The 18,387-nt window shown below is 38.3% G+C and overlaps 2 protein-coding genes across 16 annotated transcripts in view; one reads left to right on the top strand and one right to left on the bottom strand.

The window, feature by feature from the left end:
- The window catches only part of cacna2d2a (calcium channel, voltage-dependent, alpha 2/delta subunit 2a), a 200,897-nt gene extending 186,169 nt beyond the window's left edge, over window positions 1-14,728 (top strand). For all 15 annotated transcript variants that reach the window (XM_055027434.1, XM_055027432.1, XM_055027433.1 and 12 more), the window contains 14 exons: window positions 1,308-1,398; window positions 1,493-1,555; window positions 1,716-1,819; window positions 1,926-2,024; window positions 2,166-2,257; window positions 2,355-2,402; window positions 2,505-2,576; window positions 2,666-2,818; window positions 3,460-3,512; window positions 6,067-6,122; window positions 6,223-6,346; window positions 6,583-6,692; window positions 6,815-6,897; window positions 9,062-14,728. In XM_055027434.1, coding sequence (XP_054883409.1) covers window positions 1,308-1,398; window positions 1,493-1,555; window positions 1,716-1,819; window positions 1,926-2,024; window positions 2,166-2,257; window positions 2,355-2,402; window positions 2,505-2,576; window positions 2,666-2,818; window positions 3,460-3,512; window positions 6,067-6,122; window positions 6,223-6,346; window positions 6,583-6,692; window positions 6,815-6,897; window positions 9,062-9,184 — 1,271 coding nt within the window. In that variant the 3' untranslated portion in view covers window positions 9,185-14,728. The remainder of the gene's footprint in view (window positions 1-1,307; window positions 1,399-1,492; window positions 1,556-1,715; window positions 1,820-1,925; window positions 2,025-2,165; window positions 2,258-2,354; window positions 2,403-2,504; window positions 2,577-2,665; window positions 2,819-3,459; window positions 3,513-6,066; window positions 6,123-6,222; window positions 6,347-6,582; window positions 6,693-6,814; window positions 6,898-9,061) is intronic.
- abhd14b (abhydrolase domain containing 14B) lies at window positions 14,416-18,385 on the bottom strand. Its single transcript, XM_055027438.1, has 4 exons — window positions 18,318-18,385; window positions 17,111-17,325; window positions 16,221-16,462; window positions 14,416-16,152 (listed from the first exon to the last, which is right to left on the bottom strand). The coding sequence occupies exons 2-4, from the start codon at window positions 17,322-17,324 to the stop codon at window positions 15,973-15,975; spliced, it is 636 nt and encodes a 211-aa protein (XP_054883413.1). The 5' UTR covers window position 17,325; window positions 18,318-18,385; the 3' UTR covers window positions 14,416-15,972.
- Between the last annotated feature and the right edge of the window lie 2 nt (window positions 18,386-18,387).

Genomic DNA, 18,387 nt, shown 5'->3' with positions numbered 1-18,387 from the left:
AAACTAGGAGGCCACTGCACTGAAAACCTCCTGGTTATTCCACCAAATATTGATTTCTGAACCGAGTTAAAACATTCGATTTGTTGTTTCTAAATGAATATGAACTTGTTTTCTTTGCATTATTTGAGGCCTGACAGCTCTGCATCTTTTTCATTATTTTGACTATTTGTCATTTTCTGCAAATAAATAGAACATTTTTGCTTGTAATTTCAGAGACATGTTGTCAGTCATTTTTAGAATGATTTAATTTCACTCAAACATATGTTTATAAAGTTTGATAAACTGATCATTTTAAGTGGTCTCTTAAGTTTTTCCAGAGCTGTATGTTTCATTTAGTAAATTAATTTTACTGATTCAGTTGTTGGACTCTTTGTAATTTTTTCCAGCAGTTAAATTGACGCAGAAAACACTTCTAAAGGAGTCGCTTTACACTGATTATAATAGCACATTCAGACAGAATACACTGAAGATACACACATTTAGAAGATCATCTTTCTGACTTCAGATTTTTTCTGAATGCAACATAAGCTCTAATTCTTTAGACAAACTTTTTCCAGACATGAACAAGTTATAATTAGATGCAGGCAGAACATGCTATTGTGGAGAAGCAGAAACAAAAAATAATAATAATAATTACTACGACTACTGCTAATCAATGTCGCCTGCAAAACTACTTTTCTGTCAAAATGAACATGAAATAACAAAAATATTATGTATTTCTGTTAGGTCTACCAGAACAACCAGTGCAAAAACATTAGTCTGGAGCCTTGCATATTGGAGGAAAAAATCTCTAAATTAATCTGGTTAAGAAAATAAATGATGCCCACATAATCTAATTGCAACATTCTGCAGCAGTTCCTGTCTGCTCCTTATTTTACACTGATAAAGTATCCTGTCCTTGTGTTTCTTTCCCCTTTTTGTTGAGTTTATTTTGAGTAAATCCCACATCCACCATCCTGCTGCCAGAAATGCTGCAGCGCTTTAAATGTTTTAATCTACAGCTGAAAATAGTCTCTAACAAATGCATCACAGATTCATCTTTGAGTAATGGTTGTGAAATTGTTCAGCGTTGCCCATTTTACAATCAAACCCTGAACGCAGCTCTGTTTCTGAAGTTAACAAATGTTTTGCTGGACTTTTTATTTTTGTTGCACACAAAATGAAAGTAACTTTATTCTTTCTACATACACAGAAACTCGTGTAGCTAATGTTGCTTTGACTACAAAAGCAAGACAAGGTAGTAATAAAATTTGTTTCAGTCTGAGTACTACTCCACCATCCTCTCTGTGTCTTAAATTTTTATCCAGGTGACAGTTTGCTCCTTCACAATCTGATTCTGGACACTGGCATCATCCGGCAGCTGGTCGATAAAGTGTGGAAGAATAAAGACTTAAATACGTGAGTAACACTAAGTTTATTCTCAAACATCTCCAGTGGGGAAGATGCAGATCTGAGTCCTGCCTGTTTGTTTCTCCTCACTCCTGACATTTAGATACGGCTTCCTGGCTGTGTTTGCTGCAACAGATGGAGGCATAACAAGAGTCTTTCCAAACAAGTAAGAGCAGATTTCATCACTGCTGTGTGTCTTGACTGCAGCTGTTTCGTTAGATCTTACATTTTTCACTCGGATCTATTTTTGGATGATAAGTTAGGATGTTACATAAGGTTGAGGAGGGAGCATGAACAGCAAATATTTGCTACTTTTTAAATCTTAGAGCTGCAGAAACCTGGGAGGAAGATCCAGAGCCGTTTAATGCCAGCTATTACCGCCGTAGCCTTGACAACAAGGGTTACATCTTCACAGCACCGTATCGATCAGGTGAATGATCCTCTTTGGTTGCACAAGTAAACCACAGCTTGAACCTCTGACGCCCTTCATGTGTCTTGTTTTTGTGTGTGTGTGTGTGTGTGTGCGTCTCACGCAGCTGGGGCTGACCTGTTGAACCCAGAAAACGACACAGTGGGAATTTTGGTCAGCATGGCTCTGGATATCACAATAGGTGGGAAGATGGTGAAACCTGCAGGTGAGCAAACAGGAAATCCTCATTACAGCTGGTAGGAAAAATGGTTCAGATCAAGATAAAGGCAAAGTGTGTGACTTCTCTTCTGTTATTTTATGCATTAAATATAATTTTTAATGCTTTGATTACTCCGTTTTATCTCAGTTCTTGGAGTAAAGTTAGACCTGGAAGCATGGACCGATAAATTCAAGATTCTTGCCAGCAACCATACAGACAGCCGTCAAGGCTCAAATACGGTATAAATTATTATGTTTTAAATGTTAATTTAATGGAAAAATAATTATTATCATAACTTTCAATTCTTGCACCATATTGTGTTTTCCTCCATGACAGTGTGGACCAAACAGAGGTTGTGAGATGGACTGTGAAGCTAATAGTGATGTGAGTTTTTACACTATCTGTACAATTTTAAATGATGTATTTTAATGTTCTGTTCTCACCTGAATAATCTTCAAACTCCTGTTGCTGTGTGTCTTTGTGCAGGATCTCCTGTGCTATTTAATTGATGACGGCGGCTTCCTAATCATGTCAAATCAGAAGGATGACTGGAGCGAGGTTTAATTAAAAATAAGATTTAATTTCCCAACATCACAGATTTGCTGTAATCTTCACCAAGTGCTGAGCAGAGCTTTGTATCCTTGCAGGTGGGCAAGTTTCTCGGTGTCGTTGACCCAAACTTGATGTACGCTCTGTACAACAACTCCTTCTACAAGCGCAAGCAGTCGTTTGATTATCAGTCTGTGTGTGAACCAATACAAAACGGTGAAGCTGCAGCAGCAAGGCGAGGAGTGTTTGTGGTAAGGACACGACTCCAAACATTTTAGGTACTTTTACAAAATCCAAGTTTGTTTCTTAAGATTCCAGTAAAGTTAAGCAACACTGATAGTTTTTTTTTTTTTGCAACATCCCACAAAACAAATGTAAAAACCTCCAAGGTTCATAGGGATATTTCCTTACTTTTCCAAAGGTTTTTTAGGAAAAGCTCTTGAAACGCTCCAGCATTTTGAAAGGATTTTTCAAAATGCTGGAGAGCGTTTCAAGAGTTCATTTTGCTAAAGCTTTGAAGGTTTTTGAGTTATTTTTATGTGATCCAGCAAAAGTATTCAAGATCCTGAGTAACTTTTCCAATATCCCAACAAAATTATGGAATTACTTAACAACTTTCCCTCAAAACATTTTTTTTCTTCTGGCAATTAACTATTTTTTTGTCTTCAGCTTCACTAATAATTTCCCTTTGTTAAATCACAGAAAAGTAATTGAGTGGTCCTAAAACGGCCCAGTTTTTTCTTTCATTTTATTTAATGCTACTTTATGTCAAAAAACAAAATATACGTAGTAACTTTAGAAAGATAAATATGTAAGAGGCAGCTGCAAATAAAAATATACTGACCCGTTTAGCAGGAAGAAATAGAAATAAGTAAATGTTCTTTGTCTGCAGCCGACGATTGCAGACTTTGTTAACCTGGCATGGTGGACGTCAGCTGCTGCATGGTAAGATTTGAAGCACTTCGCTCCTTGAACTTTGCATATAAAGTGAATATTTTGCTATTAGCTATATCTGGAGTCAAAGTTGTTGGTGTTTTCAAAGATCCACTGCATTTTTTACTGCAGGATAACTCCAGTTATTGTCAAGAGAGGACGAAGGAAATATTTTTAATATGTTTTTTTCTACACTGGATATACTTTTGAGCATTGAAATACAATATTTATGACCTGTAGAGATGAAAAGCAATACTTACTGTACATGTAATAGCAAGTTCTCACAGGCTTCACTTCAGTCCCCAGAACAAAACCATCTTTCTTCATCAAATAATAAAAGATTATGGAGGCACAGAAAGCTCTTAAAGATTGGTAAACGGTTGGGGAAACTTCCTGTTTAGATGTAATAGCTTTGGCAGTAGCCCGCTTCAAATGTTAAGGGACTGTGATCTCTAGTGGTGATCGGCCATTTAATTTGTCATCATAAAAAAAAAACTGAGTTATCTTATCAGTCTTGAACTATACATGGTAATATTTACAAAACATTAACATAAGGCTGGGATTTTTACCTTTGCGCTTTGATTTTCTGTGGTAGCTCCAATAGCAGCAACAAGTATCAATATCTTTAAAAATAATGTCACTGATGTCAGTAATAATTAAGTAGTTATTTTGCAAATTTGTGTAAATGCTTGGACTACAGCAGTGCTTCTCAAATAGTGGGGCGCGCCCCCTTTGGGGGGCGCGTGTGATCCTGGGGAACAGGCTTTTTTTTTGGCCGTACTAGTATAAAGTGTAATTGCGCACAGTAGGCGGCAGTGGCGCTCTCATTGTTACTTCTGTCACGTTTGCGACAGTGCAACATTTTACGACTTACACGACATCAGGTTTCCCTTGGTTAGCAGTGTTACGGCAACAAAAAGCTCCGACTGCGTTCTGTCTATGGCCTCCGTTATTCAACAACCCCCAACATGAAAAAGTTTTTCACAGGGATGAAAAGAAAAGCGGAGAGAGACAAAGATAATGAGACAACAGAAAGTCAACCGAAAGCTAAGAAGAGGAAATACGACGAAGCGTATTTAGCGCTTGGCTTCACTGTGACTACAGTTGGAGAAGAGGAAAGACCGGTGTGTTTGCTGTGTCTAAAAATGCTCGCAGCGGACAGCATGAAGCCACATAATTAGCGCGTCACTTAAATACGTTACATCCCAATCACGCCGATAAGCCGCTAGAGTTTTTTCAGCGAAAACGTGCTGAATATTGCCAACAGTCATCCCGCTTTGTGAAGGCTACTTCAGTAAACCATCGAGCGCTGCTAGCATCATATAAGGTGGCGTACCAAATTGCGCAGTGCAAAAAGCCCCACACCATAGCAGAGGAGCTGATACTGCCTGCAGCAGTAGACATGGATTTATTTATTTTTTATTTCAGGCATTGATGCACTTAAAATCTTTTCTGTTGCAGACTTAAAACACAATTTAATAAAGTTATTCTTTGTAAGTTTGACCATATGTCTTTCTTTTTTTCTTTAATGTTAATAAGGAAAAAATGTTATGCAGAGATGGATAGTCACGGTGGGGAGTGGGGCGCGCAAATAGTTTTCTTCTTGCTAGGGGGGACGTAACGGAAAATAATTGAGAAGCACTGGACTACAGTGACATACAGTCCCAAATACAAAAAGACTGCAATGGAGTTTAAATAATTTTACTATCCTTTTTATTACTGTCCCAATAAATACTACAGAATATTCTCCTTTGACAATTATTTCAACTCTATTGGACTATGGTGTCTATTATCGGTAGTTTATATTGGTGTGAGCAGAGAATCCAAAGATTTTACCCAAGTAAGACTAGAACTACTTCAACATATTTTTACTCAAGTAAAAGTGAAAATATTTACTAAAAAGACGACTCAAGTACTGAGTAACTAATTATAATATCAGTCATTTAATATTTAAAAATTACATCAGCAGAATATGATCAAAATATAAACATATGTGGAAATGTTGGTATTTTAAAGATAAAAATAATTCACGTAAATAACTATAATTACAAAATAACAAAGTCATGCAGATTTCCAAATCAATTTATTTCAGTATAAAACTTATGAAACTTTAACAAAAATTGCAGATGAGTGTCTGAGTCGAGTGAATATTTGGTTAAAACAAACTTGTTCTTAATTCAGTGACGTTACTGAGAAACCAGAAATTTTACTCAAGAGTAAAAAGCCCAATGTTGTAAAAGTACTCTGAAAAGTAAATTTTTTACAAAAACTCAATGTAACTTGTTACTACCCAATTCTGGTTCTTAGTATTGATTATAGTTTAGTTTGATATTTGACAGTCTGTTTGGGAGATAAGAAAATCAAAAGTGCCGCTTTTTGCAAACTAAAAACTATGTTAATGAACTGTATGAAAAACAGTTCTCCCTCCAGCTCTGTCAACTTGAATTAATGTCTCTGTGCTGTATTTTATGGGTTTGACAAAATATCTAAAAACATAACTCTATATAATTTTCCTCTAACCTGTTTCTGGTTTTCCATGTTCTTAATTGCATCTCTTGTTCAACAGGTCCTTGTTCCAACAGCTTTTATACGGTTTAGCTTACCACAGCTGGTTTGTCACAGGTGAGTGTGAGCTGCGTTTTAAATTCGCCATCATTGGATATGAGCAGAACCTCGGGTGACCAACGTGTTTCTGAACGCTGTTGTTCTGGTGACGTTGCAGAGGAAGTGGGAGCAGAAGTAATAGAGTCAAAAGAGAGGAGCTGCGTGATGATCCAAACCCAGTACTACTTCAGTAACCTCAGCAACTCCTACAACATCCTCCAAGACTGCGGAAACTGTTCCAGGTCATGCATGTGTCCTTTTACGCAAATCATGTGAAAAGACTGAGGCACGGTTAGCAAGCAGCCTGAAAAGCGCTGCAGACTGCAAACCTGCGTCGTTTTTAAACGAAATGGTCACATTATTGGCTAAATGAGCCTTGTAAGGCTGTCTCATAAATCTTGCTGATCCATTAGCAAATGAGCGCGAGATGCAAGCAAGCAGAGGGAGGTTGTTGACAAAGCTGTCTTTTTCACTGCAGGCTGATTCATGCCAAAAGGATAAACAACACCAACTTGCTGTTTGTGGTAGCAGAAAAGCTGCCATGCAGCTCCTGCGAGATAGAAGATCTTTCCCAAGACAAGGAGGAGTGTATCCTTTCCGCTTTTACACAGCTGCTACTGACAGAGTAACAAACCTGCCTCTTCCTCATCGCTGTTGGGTTCTTAATTCCTAGAATATTTTAAATGCTCCTTAATGGAGTAATAAATCAGTCAAGGAGGAAAATCCGTGTGAAGAAATGACGACTGCACGGTATCGAAAAGGACCTTCCACCTGCTTCGACAGCAACGCAGCTGTAAGAGTTTTAGATGTCATTAATTTCGGCAGCTATTGAGATGTATTCAGTCAGCTGGTTTTACTGCACTTGTTCAGGGACAACCAGACAAAAACACAGTTGGAAATCATTGAAAATTCAATTATTTTCAAGATTGTCACTTTCCTAAGATAATGGCACAAATCATTTTTTGCCAAAGTGATTTTGTCCCAAAAAGAAATTACCACCTATCTATCTTTCTGTTTTGGCAAAAACTTATTTTAGAAAGGTAATGATATACAGCTTTATACTATTACTTTGTAATAAAAATATATTGATGTAATAATTTGTCAACACACTAGCATAAATTGGCTGAAGATAGCATGCAGTCTCCTGCTGTGGAAATGTTTTTATTGTCCCAAATGTGTATTAATCCGCACCTGAAAATAGTGCCTTAAAATGTGTCATAATTCCAGAATATGAGCAATCATTAAAGCAATAACCTTATTTTATCATCAAAACCTGTTTTTACAGGTTTCAGACAACCATAAAATCCTGTTATTATAGGCTCAGTTGACAACCTAAATGTAAAAAGATATTTAAGATGAAGTTCATGACATGTAATTGAGTATATTTTATTTTATGTTCTGTTGTGTGAATGAAGACCACCGACTTTTCTGGTTTAATCAGACAGAGAATGTAACAATAAATTTGAAAAATGTATTTTTAAAATTTACTAATGACGTAAGTGAGGGGAATTGAGGTGCAATCCATCAGGGATTAGATAATCCAGGAGGTGCGTACCTTGATAAAAATCCTAACACACACAGGGCTGCTGGTAGAGTAAAGAGAAACATTAAAGATTTTCCCATAAAGCTGAGTTTTGTTTGCACCATTTATTTTTAAACTGGATGTTTTCTTGTCTGCATGTGTCAGACTGTTACCACACATTTAACTTGAAAACATGTTTTAATGTCATTTTCTTCGAAGGAATAGACAAAGTTACTTTACGCATAACAGCAAAGAGTTTCCTGAGGGAAAGGAATACGTAGGATACGTTAAATATGTTTAAATAAACTTGTCAGCACTTAGGAAAATGAAAGTGATGTAGAACTACAGCACTAAAACTTTGGCTTACATATTTTCTCCTATAGCAAAGATTATTCATAAAGCCTTTATGCTCACTTTGTGTTGCAGTAATGTAAAAAGTAGTATAAAATTTGATACCTTTAATTCGAGAACACTGGAGTTTCACAGAGTTTCAGCACCCAATAATTACATTCAGCAATTTCTTGAAATCCCCTCTAAAACATTTACAACTGTCTAGTGACAGTTCTAGCACCAAATATACCTTAATAACCATTAATACACACAGAGAAAAGCTTTATTGCAGAAACTAAAATTACAGCCTTCCTTATCGGAAATGGAAAATAAAGATGTAGGTCATATTTCAGCTATATAGCTGCATTTTTTCCTAATATTTAGGAAGAGCTCTGGAGAGAAATATGTGAACACTGAACAGCAAATCCACTATATGTGTTAGCAGGGGAAAAAAAAGATCAACATTAAAGACAATAAATAACCTCAATAAATTCAACAAAATGATTCCAAAGCATCTTTTCATTGATTGATCACTTTGATTCGTACGCTATCGCTTCTTGTTTCCTTTGGGTGAAAATATGACACAATCCATTTTTCTATTTCTCTCTTTAAAACTGGAAGACAAAAAAACCTAATGAGGAAGTTTATAGCATCTCAGCGTCCTCTGATAAACAAGACGAGGACAGTAAGAGAAGCAGAGATGAATTTCCACGTCTCATTAAGAGAATCACAGTGAAGAATTTGATCTTGGCGTCGACAATGTTTATTTAAAGTTTTAGATCTTCACCAGTTCTGGTTTTTAGTAACCACATTGATTATAGTTCAGTTTAATATTCGTCAGTCTTTGTGGGACATCAGGAAATCAATAATGGCTTGTTTTGCTAACTAAAAGATGCTCGCAGGTCACACTCATCACCTGTGAGTCTGACTTTGCAAATGTTGATGTAGATGCAAAATTAGCTGCGGCTTTTCTCTGAAGGTTTTGGTGCTCACTCAGCATTTCAGGTATTTGAGATTTGTATCTGAAGGTCATTTCTGCTACAATCAGGAACTACTTTGGAGTAAAAAGAGATGTGTAGGTCTGATATATTTTGTCGTTTTGCAGGAGAACACGTCAGACTGTGGAAGAGGTCACTCCTTCCGTCCGCCTTTCTACACCCTCCTGCTCATTCAGCTGCTGCTGCTTTATCCAGCTCTCAGCCCCCATCACCACTCTCTGTTACATTAACTTCATTCTCCTCATCCTCGCTCGCTTCCCTTAAAAGAACCCTCCGTCCCTCCCGACTCTTCGCCTCCATACCTGTGCCCTGATGTTGTTTTAGTCATAGTTAATTGCCGGACCTCCCGTCGCGGTCAGCTGGAAGCCCCGAGTGCGGCGCTGTCCAGCTCAGACGCTGGACGTTTGTGTCCTCATCCCGACCAAGCCAAGCTGTCGGTGCAGGACCGTCAAAGCACCCCAGAAAAGAGAAAACAACCCCCTTGTTCTCCAAATACCACCTTCATCTAGATAAGAGAGAGATCCTGATACAGACTGGAGATTTGAGGCTGACTGTCCGCTCTCCTCCTCCGACGGCCGGACTTCTTCTTCTCCTTCATCTCAGAGTCTCACCATCTGCCTCTCGTAAGGCTGCGGACCATCCAGCCAGCTATTCCACCATAGACGATAACAAGAAAAAAGAAGAAAAAACTCAACAAGTATTCAAAAATGTCAAGTATTACCTGCTGAAGTGATGAGTATTCCAAACATGCCGTACGCTTAGGATTTAATTTGAAAAGAAAGTTAAGTGTTAACCTAAATGCGCTATATCTACTTGCCAAAATGAGATATACTTTCACGTGGTCTTATTTTTGTAGCCAAAAACACAAAAAGGAAACCAGATTTAGATTTGCAGCAGCTGAATCCTGACTCATTTTGTGCAGCTCTAATTAGCAGATCATTGTTTTTCTTTTATATATAAAAAAAAGACACAAAAGCGGTCCACTGGGGGGCATTGTTGTAATTACACGATAGAATGCCACGCTGTTCTTGAAGTGTTTATAATAGTTTATCAGTGCTAGTGCTTTCTGGCTCGCAGGCCCCCAGGCTGTAAAATCTGAATCAGCATTCAGTTGCTGCTGGAACATTGTTGATGTCGTGTGGTATTACTCTCTTTTACGATCAATCGAACCATTCTGACCTCGGAAAAAAAGAAGAAGAAGAAGAAGAAAAAAAAAACTCACCTCTTAAAGAAAAAGTACTTCACCAACGCTCCGAATCACCGTTGTCGTGTGTATGTGGTTTACTCGTGTCAAAATCAAAGCCTTTCTTTAAGACGGGCCAATCATGTCTAATTTTACCTTTGACTGACACTGTTTAATCTTTAAAACCATCCGCTGCTGGGGGATAGGGGCTTATTTTTATTTTCCATCTATAGCGCAGGAGGGGCCACTAAATATGGTGATCACATACAGTAGTAGTCACAGTCTGTCCTTTAGCCATTGCAATGTATGGATTTTCTTTATAATAATTATTTTTTTTCTTTCAGACTCCCGCGTTTAGGAGCTGTTTCATAGTGCCTTTACGCACTTTGTTTTGGCTGTATAAGAGTGAAGCTACTGTATAGTACCTTTATAAAGCGGCCATGTTTGAGGCTTGGGACGCTGCAGGAGACTGAATCTGTCGGCTGACGCTGTAGAAGTAGCTTTACACTGAGCCGCCGCGCTGACCGGCTCCGCTTAACGTCCTTCCCCCGCTCCAGAGCCTCCGGCCCGCCGTCTCACGGGGATTACTATACAGTTCCTTTACAAAACCATGTATAGAGCTATGATACACTATTGATATACAGCGAGTTAACTGGCCATAGTGTGTTCTTAGGGCCACCTGACTGCTATCGTTCTGCCTGGTTTGTGTGTGTTTGTGGACGTGTGCGTATGTGCGTTTGTTTTAAAAGCCCTCGAAAGGATCTTCGGTTGGGTGAGAGGGAGGTGGGGCTGACATTTGAGCGAGAACAGCTGTTTCTTACTGTTTCTGTGTGCAGGCAGACAAAATCTAGTGTTGTGGTGGAGAAATAAACTAAAAGATCCACCTATTACTCCGGTCGTGAGTTTACATGAATTCACAGAGCTTCCTCTGCATATCAGATTTGGTATCGATAAATTTGAACCATTCTTATAGGGCTGGACAATGAATCAATGAGGATATAAGTCGTAATAAACACGTGATCAGTATCAATAGATAATACATCTGATGGAATTTCACTGAACTCTTACATTGTGATGTGTTTTTTCAGCCATATCATTCAGCCCGACATTCTTAGAATAATTACATATCACCTCTGTGATTTTGAATAAACAGTAATTCAATTTTCTACAAATACTCTCAAATAACAAGTAACCAAGTAACAAAAACTCTGCAGGATTTGGTGAGTGTGTGAAGAGGGACTTCCTCCAAATTACTCGACTTCAGTAGAAATCAACAACTACGTGTCTGAGAAATTTGAAATAGACGGAAGTTCCAACAAGTCAAAAATCCCAATCAGAACCAAATTTTCAATAGACAAAGCTGCTGGCAAACAATAAGTTTCTGAAATGGCATTGACATCAAAATGTGTGATCTATGCATAAAACATGGGTCTGTGCCAGGAAACCAACAGTTTATAATGAGCTCTACCAATCCTGCCAAGAGGAAAGGTCAAATACCCAACCAGGAATGGAAGGAGCTAGAACTAGAAAATATCCAACGTTTACTAAAATGTTTGAAAAGTTTCCAGCAAAGCAAAAAACCTAAAATATTTATTAAATCCGTGGGATATATACAGATTGTGTGCATGTAAACTTCTGACCAGAAGTGATAGGTGCCGCTCTATTTAAATGTTGATGTTGAGGAGGTGAAGAATGTGTAGTTTTAGTGTTTTCTGTCCGAATGCAAAAGTTATCAAAGCCGTTTTAAATGCCTTAGTGTTACTCAGTGAGGAGCTTTGATTCCCCGTTTCTCATGGATTCCTGACCGATCCTGAAATACTCCCTCCACAGACTTTTCTTAGTGTTATGCATTAAGGTGCACTGAGCTCTGATTTGTTTTACTTATTTTTCTCTCCTAATGAATAGTTGATCGATGCATGTGTGCATTAAAAATGCTTGAGCGCGGGTGAGAGATTTCCCGTTTTAAAAGCCTCTGACCTTGGATGTTCACACCCACTCAGATCTCACTGTGCAGCTCAGGTGAGAATGAGTCATGCAACAGTTTGAACTGTCACCACACACTCTGTACAGTCGGTACTATTTGATGTGACAAATCATGCTGGCACAGTAACTGGAGCTCAGCTGCTGGTAAACCTGAGACAAAAAACAAGAGAGACTGTTAAAGGAGCTAAATTTAAAGCTAAAGAGTTTTATCAATTGGACTCTTTTGGCGTCTTTTGATGCCTGATGCAGTTTTACTTTCCTGGCATCTGTTTTGTCTCTGTCCTGTGCCATTAACTCTGTCTGTAATTCCTTATTTCCACTGTCTGTAAATGAACGCTAAACACGTGCCTGTGGAAATGTACCCCCTGCTACTTCCCCTCTTTTCCAGGATCTGTACACTAAATATGAAAACCTACACTTTGTGCACCTGCACTGAGACATTGTGCACACACACCTGTAAGCAGACGTGGTAATGACACTTATTTGTGCCCAGTTGGGAGACGCTGAACCGGTGGGCGGACGGAAGACAGGGACGTCAGTCCATAGGTGTTTTTTGCAGGGTTCCTACCGATCTCAAAACTTTCATATTTTTCCTGTTTGTAATTTTTGCCACATTAAAGAACAAAACCCATACTTCAAATTACCCAAATCATCATCTGAATTATGATTCATTGCTACAGTAAAAGGCATTTAAGAGTTGCTTGATCAGGACTAAATCATCCTGTGCTAAGTCCAGAGTCTTCAAAGCCGATTCTGATCTATAATGTCTTGATTTATAGCAGATGAGTTTCATGAGGTCTACAAACCTTTTATCCATGACTAACTGTGCCTTTATATGTAACACAAAATTAAAAATCATGAGTCAAAATGAATGAATACGGTAACACTTTATTTAAAGGGCTGTGCATAAGACTGACATAATATTGTCATAATTATATAACATATGTCACGAACATGAAGGAGTCTTTTTGAATGGTTATGACTGCTGTCATGAAGTGTCATTCAGTGAATAGTAACACTTTAAACGCAAAGTTGGATTTTCAATCCAACTTTCAGTCCCACTTTGCATTAAAAGTGACATTATTTACCCAATGACACTTCATGACAACAGTAATAACCATTAATAGACTTCTTCATGTTCATAACAGATGTTATGTCATGCTTATGACATACACAGCCCTTCAAATAAAATGTTACCGCAAATAACTCATGCTGAGATGTAGCAAAAGAAAGACTTAAGATTTAAAAAATAAGCGCTAAATGCATTTTTCTCAGTAAATATGTAATTTTACTGGAACGAGTGACGTTAAAGTGGATTATTTGGACTCTTACTGACATGTGGTGCAAACATTATGTCAATAGCAGCTTTAGAAATACAGCTCTGGAAAAAATGCACTGACCCCATTGAAAACCTCCTGGTTATTCCACCAGATGTTGATTTCTAAACTCTTCCTGAGTAAAAACATTAGTATGTTGTTTCCAAATGAACATGGACTTGTTTTATTTTTTGCATTATTTGAAGTCTGAAAGCACTGCGTCTTTTTCCATGTTTTGACCATTTTCTAAAAATAAATACTAACATTGTGCTTGGAATATCAGAGACATGTTGTCAGTAGTTCATAGAGTAAAGGAACAATGTTCATTTTACTTAAACAGTTGAGATGTTTAGTAGCTTCACGGGAATCCAGAACTTTAATTTATGGAATAATTACTTCAATTTCTTATCATAGATTGGGGAAATTACATTATTTATTTATTTATTTGAAGATTGCGTAGGAGCCCTGTTTCTGTGTGTGGGTGTGACGTCAGGAGCTCAGGGAGTGGGTCTCCACAGAGCAGCACGGCCTGTCAAACTGAGAGACACGGACGAATCCTGCAGCTTCATCTTTGCGTAAATCCTGACTGGAAACATCTGATTTCTCTGATTTGACAGATTTCCTTTTGCCAAAAACAGAAAAATAACAACAAAAAAATAAATAAAAAAAATAAAATATATATATATATCAAATTGGACCAGCTTGGGGATGAGAGGGAGGGATCAGCTTTAAGACATCAAGCAATGTTTTCATAAAGAGCGTCCCCCCCGCGACCCTCGCGGCCTCTGTGTTGGTGCGTCTCTGTGGGAAAGACGTGCGTATGTGATTCTGTAGTCTCTAGTCTGGTGCTATGTGACCATGTTTGACAAAGAGTGTGAAAAAACAGCAACATTTAGAGAAAAAGAAAAAAAAGAGTTAAATCAAAGTTAAAGTTAAAGTGACGTTTAAACAATTCTATATAGGAAAACAGCACTGTTGATAAGTTTGAGATCTGATGTCGAAATGGTTTTCTCTTCTTTTTTTTTTTGGTTCTGTTTTTGTTTTACTTATTGTACGTGTGTGTGAGCGTGAATGTTGTTGCGTGTGGAAGATTTAGCTCCTTCTCTTTTGGGCACTGGTCCATGTGGCTCCATTCTTTTGTACAGATGAAGCTTAAAAGAAAAAAAAATAATGAAACAAAAAGAAGAGGGCAAAATTTGTAAAATATTGTGTCTGTGACTCCTTGTAAAATATTTTCAAATTGTTTATTACAGAGAATCAGTTATTAAATAATGTTCATATTTTTCACTTCATCTAACTGTGTGGTGTGTTTATTATCAATATTCAGAACCTGTAAACAGCTTTATGGATACAGATGCATTAGACAATCTGTATCCAGGTTGTTGATGACGTAATCATTTTATTCAGGTGAAATCAAGGAACCTTTAAATTACATGTTTGCTGTCAAATCAACAACAGCGATAACATGGCCATTAAGTATTCAGTATTGGTATTTTTGGTAGTGTGGACAGGTGTCAAATCCTGCAGGAAATTAAAATAGGCATGAATGTTGTGCTCTGAAATGTCCAGGTATTTTCCTTACAGAGAACCAAAACCAGCAGCGGGATTCCTAAAGCGTCACAGAGGATCTCCAGAAACTTGGATGATGTGCATCTTCAGTTTGTACCAAATTGGACTTCAGTTTCCAAATTAAATGCAAAGTTTACTTAAATCTAAAAACATAACTTTGTGTCATAAAGCAACAATTCAGTCTTTTGTCTCCATAAATCTGGTAAGATATTCTTTACATTGCCTCAGTTTCAGGTGTGATCCAAAGTGAAACAGTAAGAGCCCACATAAGTAAATAGAACATAATTTGAGGATGGAAACAGAAACTGGGGTCAAATGACCAGAACCAAACCTACAGCTTGGTTTGGTCTGTTTTCCGGTCAACAGTGAAACCGTCCTGCTAGTATATCAAATACTAAAACTAATTAATTACAAACTTTATATGAGTTAATTTTATCTCTCAAGGTTGTTAATAGATGTGCATCCTGGTATTTAGTTACAAACAGGTTCAGGTGTTAAAGCTTTCCTACAGTTACTGATGCAGTCCACAAGAGGGCAGTAATGCCCTCCTGTGAACATTACAACAGGGCATTACTTGAATGTGTAAAACATGTCAGTTGTGTACGTCATTCCAGATGTTTTTGTTCATCACCTTATTTGCCTCCATGAAGGTTTATTCTGTTGGGCTTATTATGTACTGCTTAATGTGTAAATTATGTAATCTGAATTTTTTTTTTCTTTTTCCTACTTGTATGAAAGCAGTTCATCCACGTAATTAATGGACATTGATTTGGTCAGACTATTAACCGCTAAAGTAGAGATATCACACTTCTGACTTTCTAAATATATTGAACATCAAAACCTTTGATTTACAATTGTAGTTTTGTAGTGCATGAGGAATGTCTTGTGAGTGATTTGTTAGTTTGGCTCCTTTCAGTCCTTTGCATGTTAGTTGGGAATTTCTTTGCTTGAAACTGAGCGAAGAGCCTCACAGAGTCTCTAGGAAGTCGGTAAGCGCTTTGTGCCAGGTGTCTGGGTCATCAAGGTAACACGGGTGTCCGGCTCCCTTCATTACCGCCACCTTGTGATTCGTCAGATTGCTCAGGTTGCGGAGCGACGCCTCTCCAAGCTGAGTGTCCTGGTCGCCGTAAACGATCAGCGTAGGGACCTAAACACACACAGTTAATTTTTTAGATTTAAAAAATCTAAATTTTCTGCACATTCTCACATAAATACCTTGACGCTCCGGTACTGTTCTGCTGTGAATCTTTCAGTGCAGATTGGCGCTATGGGAACGTAGCCTCGGATCAGAGGCTGATGCTCCAGGAGGAAAGGGAGGGAGTACATCCCACTGAGTGACGGGCTGATCACTACGACAGGGCTCAAACTCAGCTGGTCACACACTTCCTTCAGGAACGCTGCAGGGGCCGGTTCTCCCACCGACGCCGGCGCTTTGGCCGACTTGGACCGACCGAGTTCTGAGGACAGGAAAGTGGACAGTAGACTTAGAAAGGTCTCATAATGGAGATTGAAAATAGGTTTCTAGCCCAACAAAAAAGAAAACATTCAACCAGAAATGAATGTTAGAGAAATTCTCCTCAGAGCTGCAGCTTTCAAACTTCTGCCCCAAAGAACAACCCTCCCCCACTCAACTCCTTCAGACTAGCCAGCACCAATTAGCAAACACCTGGTGGAGCTGCGTGTTAGCTGAGCTCATCATATGAGCTCTTTCTCAGTGCAATGTTGGTAAAAATGTTGCTAAAGGTTTAATAGTGGAGTAGTGTTGTGTTGACTTTCAAAAACAGCAGGAGCTTTTAAAGAGACAGAGGTCCAATTTCAAGGCGTTAAATTACAAACCCAAATTAATTTTAAGTCACATTTGTTATATATAGCATTTTTATAAAATCTGAAGATAACAACTACTTGATTATCTGATTAAATAGCACTAAGTTGCTAGAAAATACATGATACTGCCCCTTTAACTTTTATTGTCTTATATTCGGTGTTGTATTTGTATTTGTCCGCATGACAATAGTTTTAGCATTTACTCTTTGTGAAGCACTTTCAGTGGCCACGACCGAAGTGCTTCGACTGACTGATCTGAAGTTTGTTCACGTTGGACGCACCTGGCAGGTCGAGGGCGACCGCTCGGCAGCCAGCTTTGGCCAGCGTCTCCAGAGTGCCGATGTTGAGCCAGTTCTCCGATGAGAAACGAATACCATGAAGGAGAAGAACCAACATCTTTGCTTCTCCGGCGGCCGGCTCGCTTTGTCTGTAGAAAAGTGGAGCTTTGAAGCTCTCCACCTCCACACTGCCCTCGCTCGTCTTCACCTCCGACATCCTGGAGAGAAACAAATTTTAACCTGAATAAATGCAAAAAGCATTTTTAGTGATGATTTTCCTTATTAGGGAAAAAGCTATCCAAACCTGCATTGCCTCATGTTAAAATGTAATTGCACCATCAACCTTCTATTCTAGTTTATAATTTTTACACTTGCATACATTTTTATTTAACATCACTGTGGAGGAATTTTGTCTCACTCAGCTCTGCAGAATGGTTTTATTTCAGCCATATTGAAGGGATTTTGATAATTGATGGATTGATTAGTAATCTGTGCTTCATTTTAGTAAAAGGTTAGACTGGACCAGCGTACAATTTTAATCTTTTTCTGTTCATTTGTTTGCTTTCCGTAAGTCAGAGTGGACTCTGACGTGGTATGGATCATTGTTGCAGAACGACCTGCTCTTGGGGTAATTTTGTTAAGTTCTCACTGGGATTCTTTAGCCTCAAAGCCAAAGAAAATGCTTTGTAATCCATTACAGGCTGTAAAACACTAAGGTAGAAAATACTTTTAAGCAGCAATAAAGCTCAGACACCAAGGAGGTAAAACTACACAAATCTATACAAAAGTAGGGTAAAAATGAAAAACATTTAATGGATAACGTGGAGCATGTATTTTTTCCAGCACAGAAAAACACCAGACTCTGTGGAGCCAAAGCAGAAATTACAAAAAGCTCTGATAAATGTTGGAACATCTGTTGAGATTGTCAAAAACTAAAGTGACTTCCTGCTGATTGATGGGATTGGCAATAAAATCACAGGTTGCAGATTACCTGCAGCGCAACATTAGAAGCAACATGTATCTGCTTTATGTTTCCATTGATTGTTTGTCTTTCTGCTGTTTGCAGCTGATGTGTGATCGCGGCGCAGTGAAACAGTTTGCAGCTTTCCAGAGTTTCAGTTTGATCAAAGTCCATCTTGACTCGTTTTCCATTTGGTTCACTGTTTGCACCTTCATGACGACCAGGGTGAGAATGTGAGCATTTTCTTACCCAAACAGCGAAGATTAATCTGTAGACAATAAACGAGGAAGCAGCTGCAGTTTCACTTTGACTCCCCGGG

The sequence above is a fragment of the Poeciliopsis prolifica genome, unplaced genomic scaffold, assembly GCF_027474105.1.
Source record: "Poeciliopsis prolifica strain line A6 unplaced genomic scaffold, Auburn_PproV2 SCAFFOLD003, whole genome shotgun sequence".
Classification (NCBI taxonomy): domain Eukaryota; kingdom Metazoa; phylum Chordata; class Actinopteri; order Cyprinodontiformes; family Poeciliidae; genus Poeciliopsis; species Poeciliopsis prolifica.
This window is presented reverse-complemented; position numbering and strand designations above follow the sequence as displayed.

Excerpts from the sequence above, each read along its gene's own strand:
- abhd14b (XM_055027438.1), bottom strand. The coding sequence starts at position 17,324 with ATGTCGGAGGTGAAGACGAGCGAGGGCAGTGTGGAGGTGGAGAGCTTC. Across the intron at positions 16,463-17,110 it reads GGTCGCCCTCGACCTGCCAG|AACTCGGTCGGTCCAAGTCG; the intron begins GTGCGTCCAACG and ends TCCTGTCCTCAG. Across the intron at positions 16,153-16,220 it reads AACAGTACCGGAGCGTCAAG|GTCCCTACGCTGATCGTTTA; the intron begins GTATTTATGTGA and ends GTGTGTGTTTAG.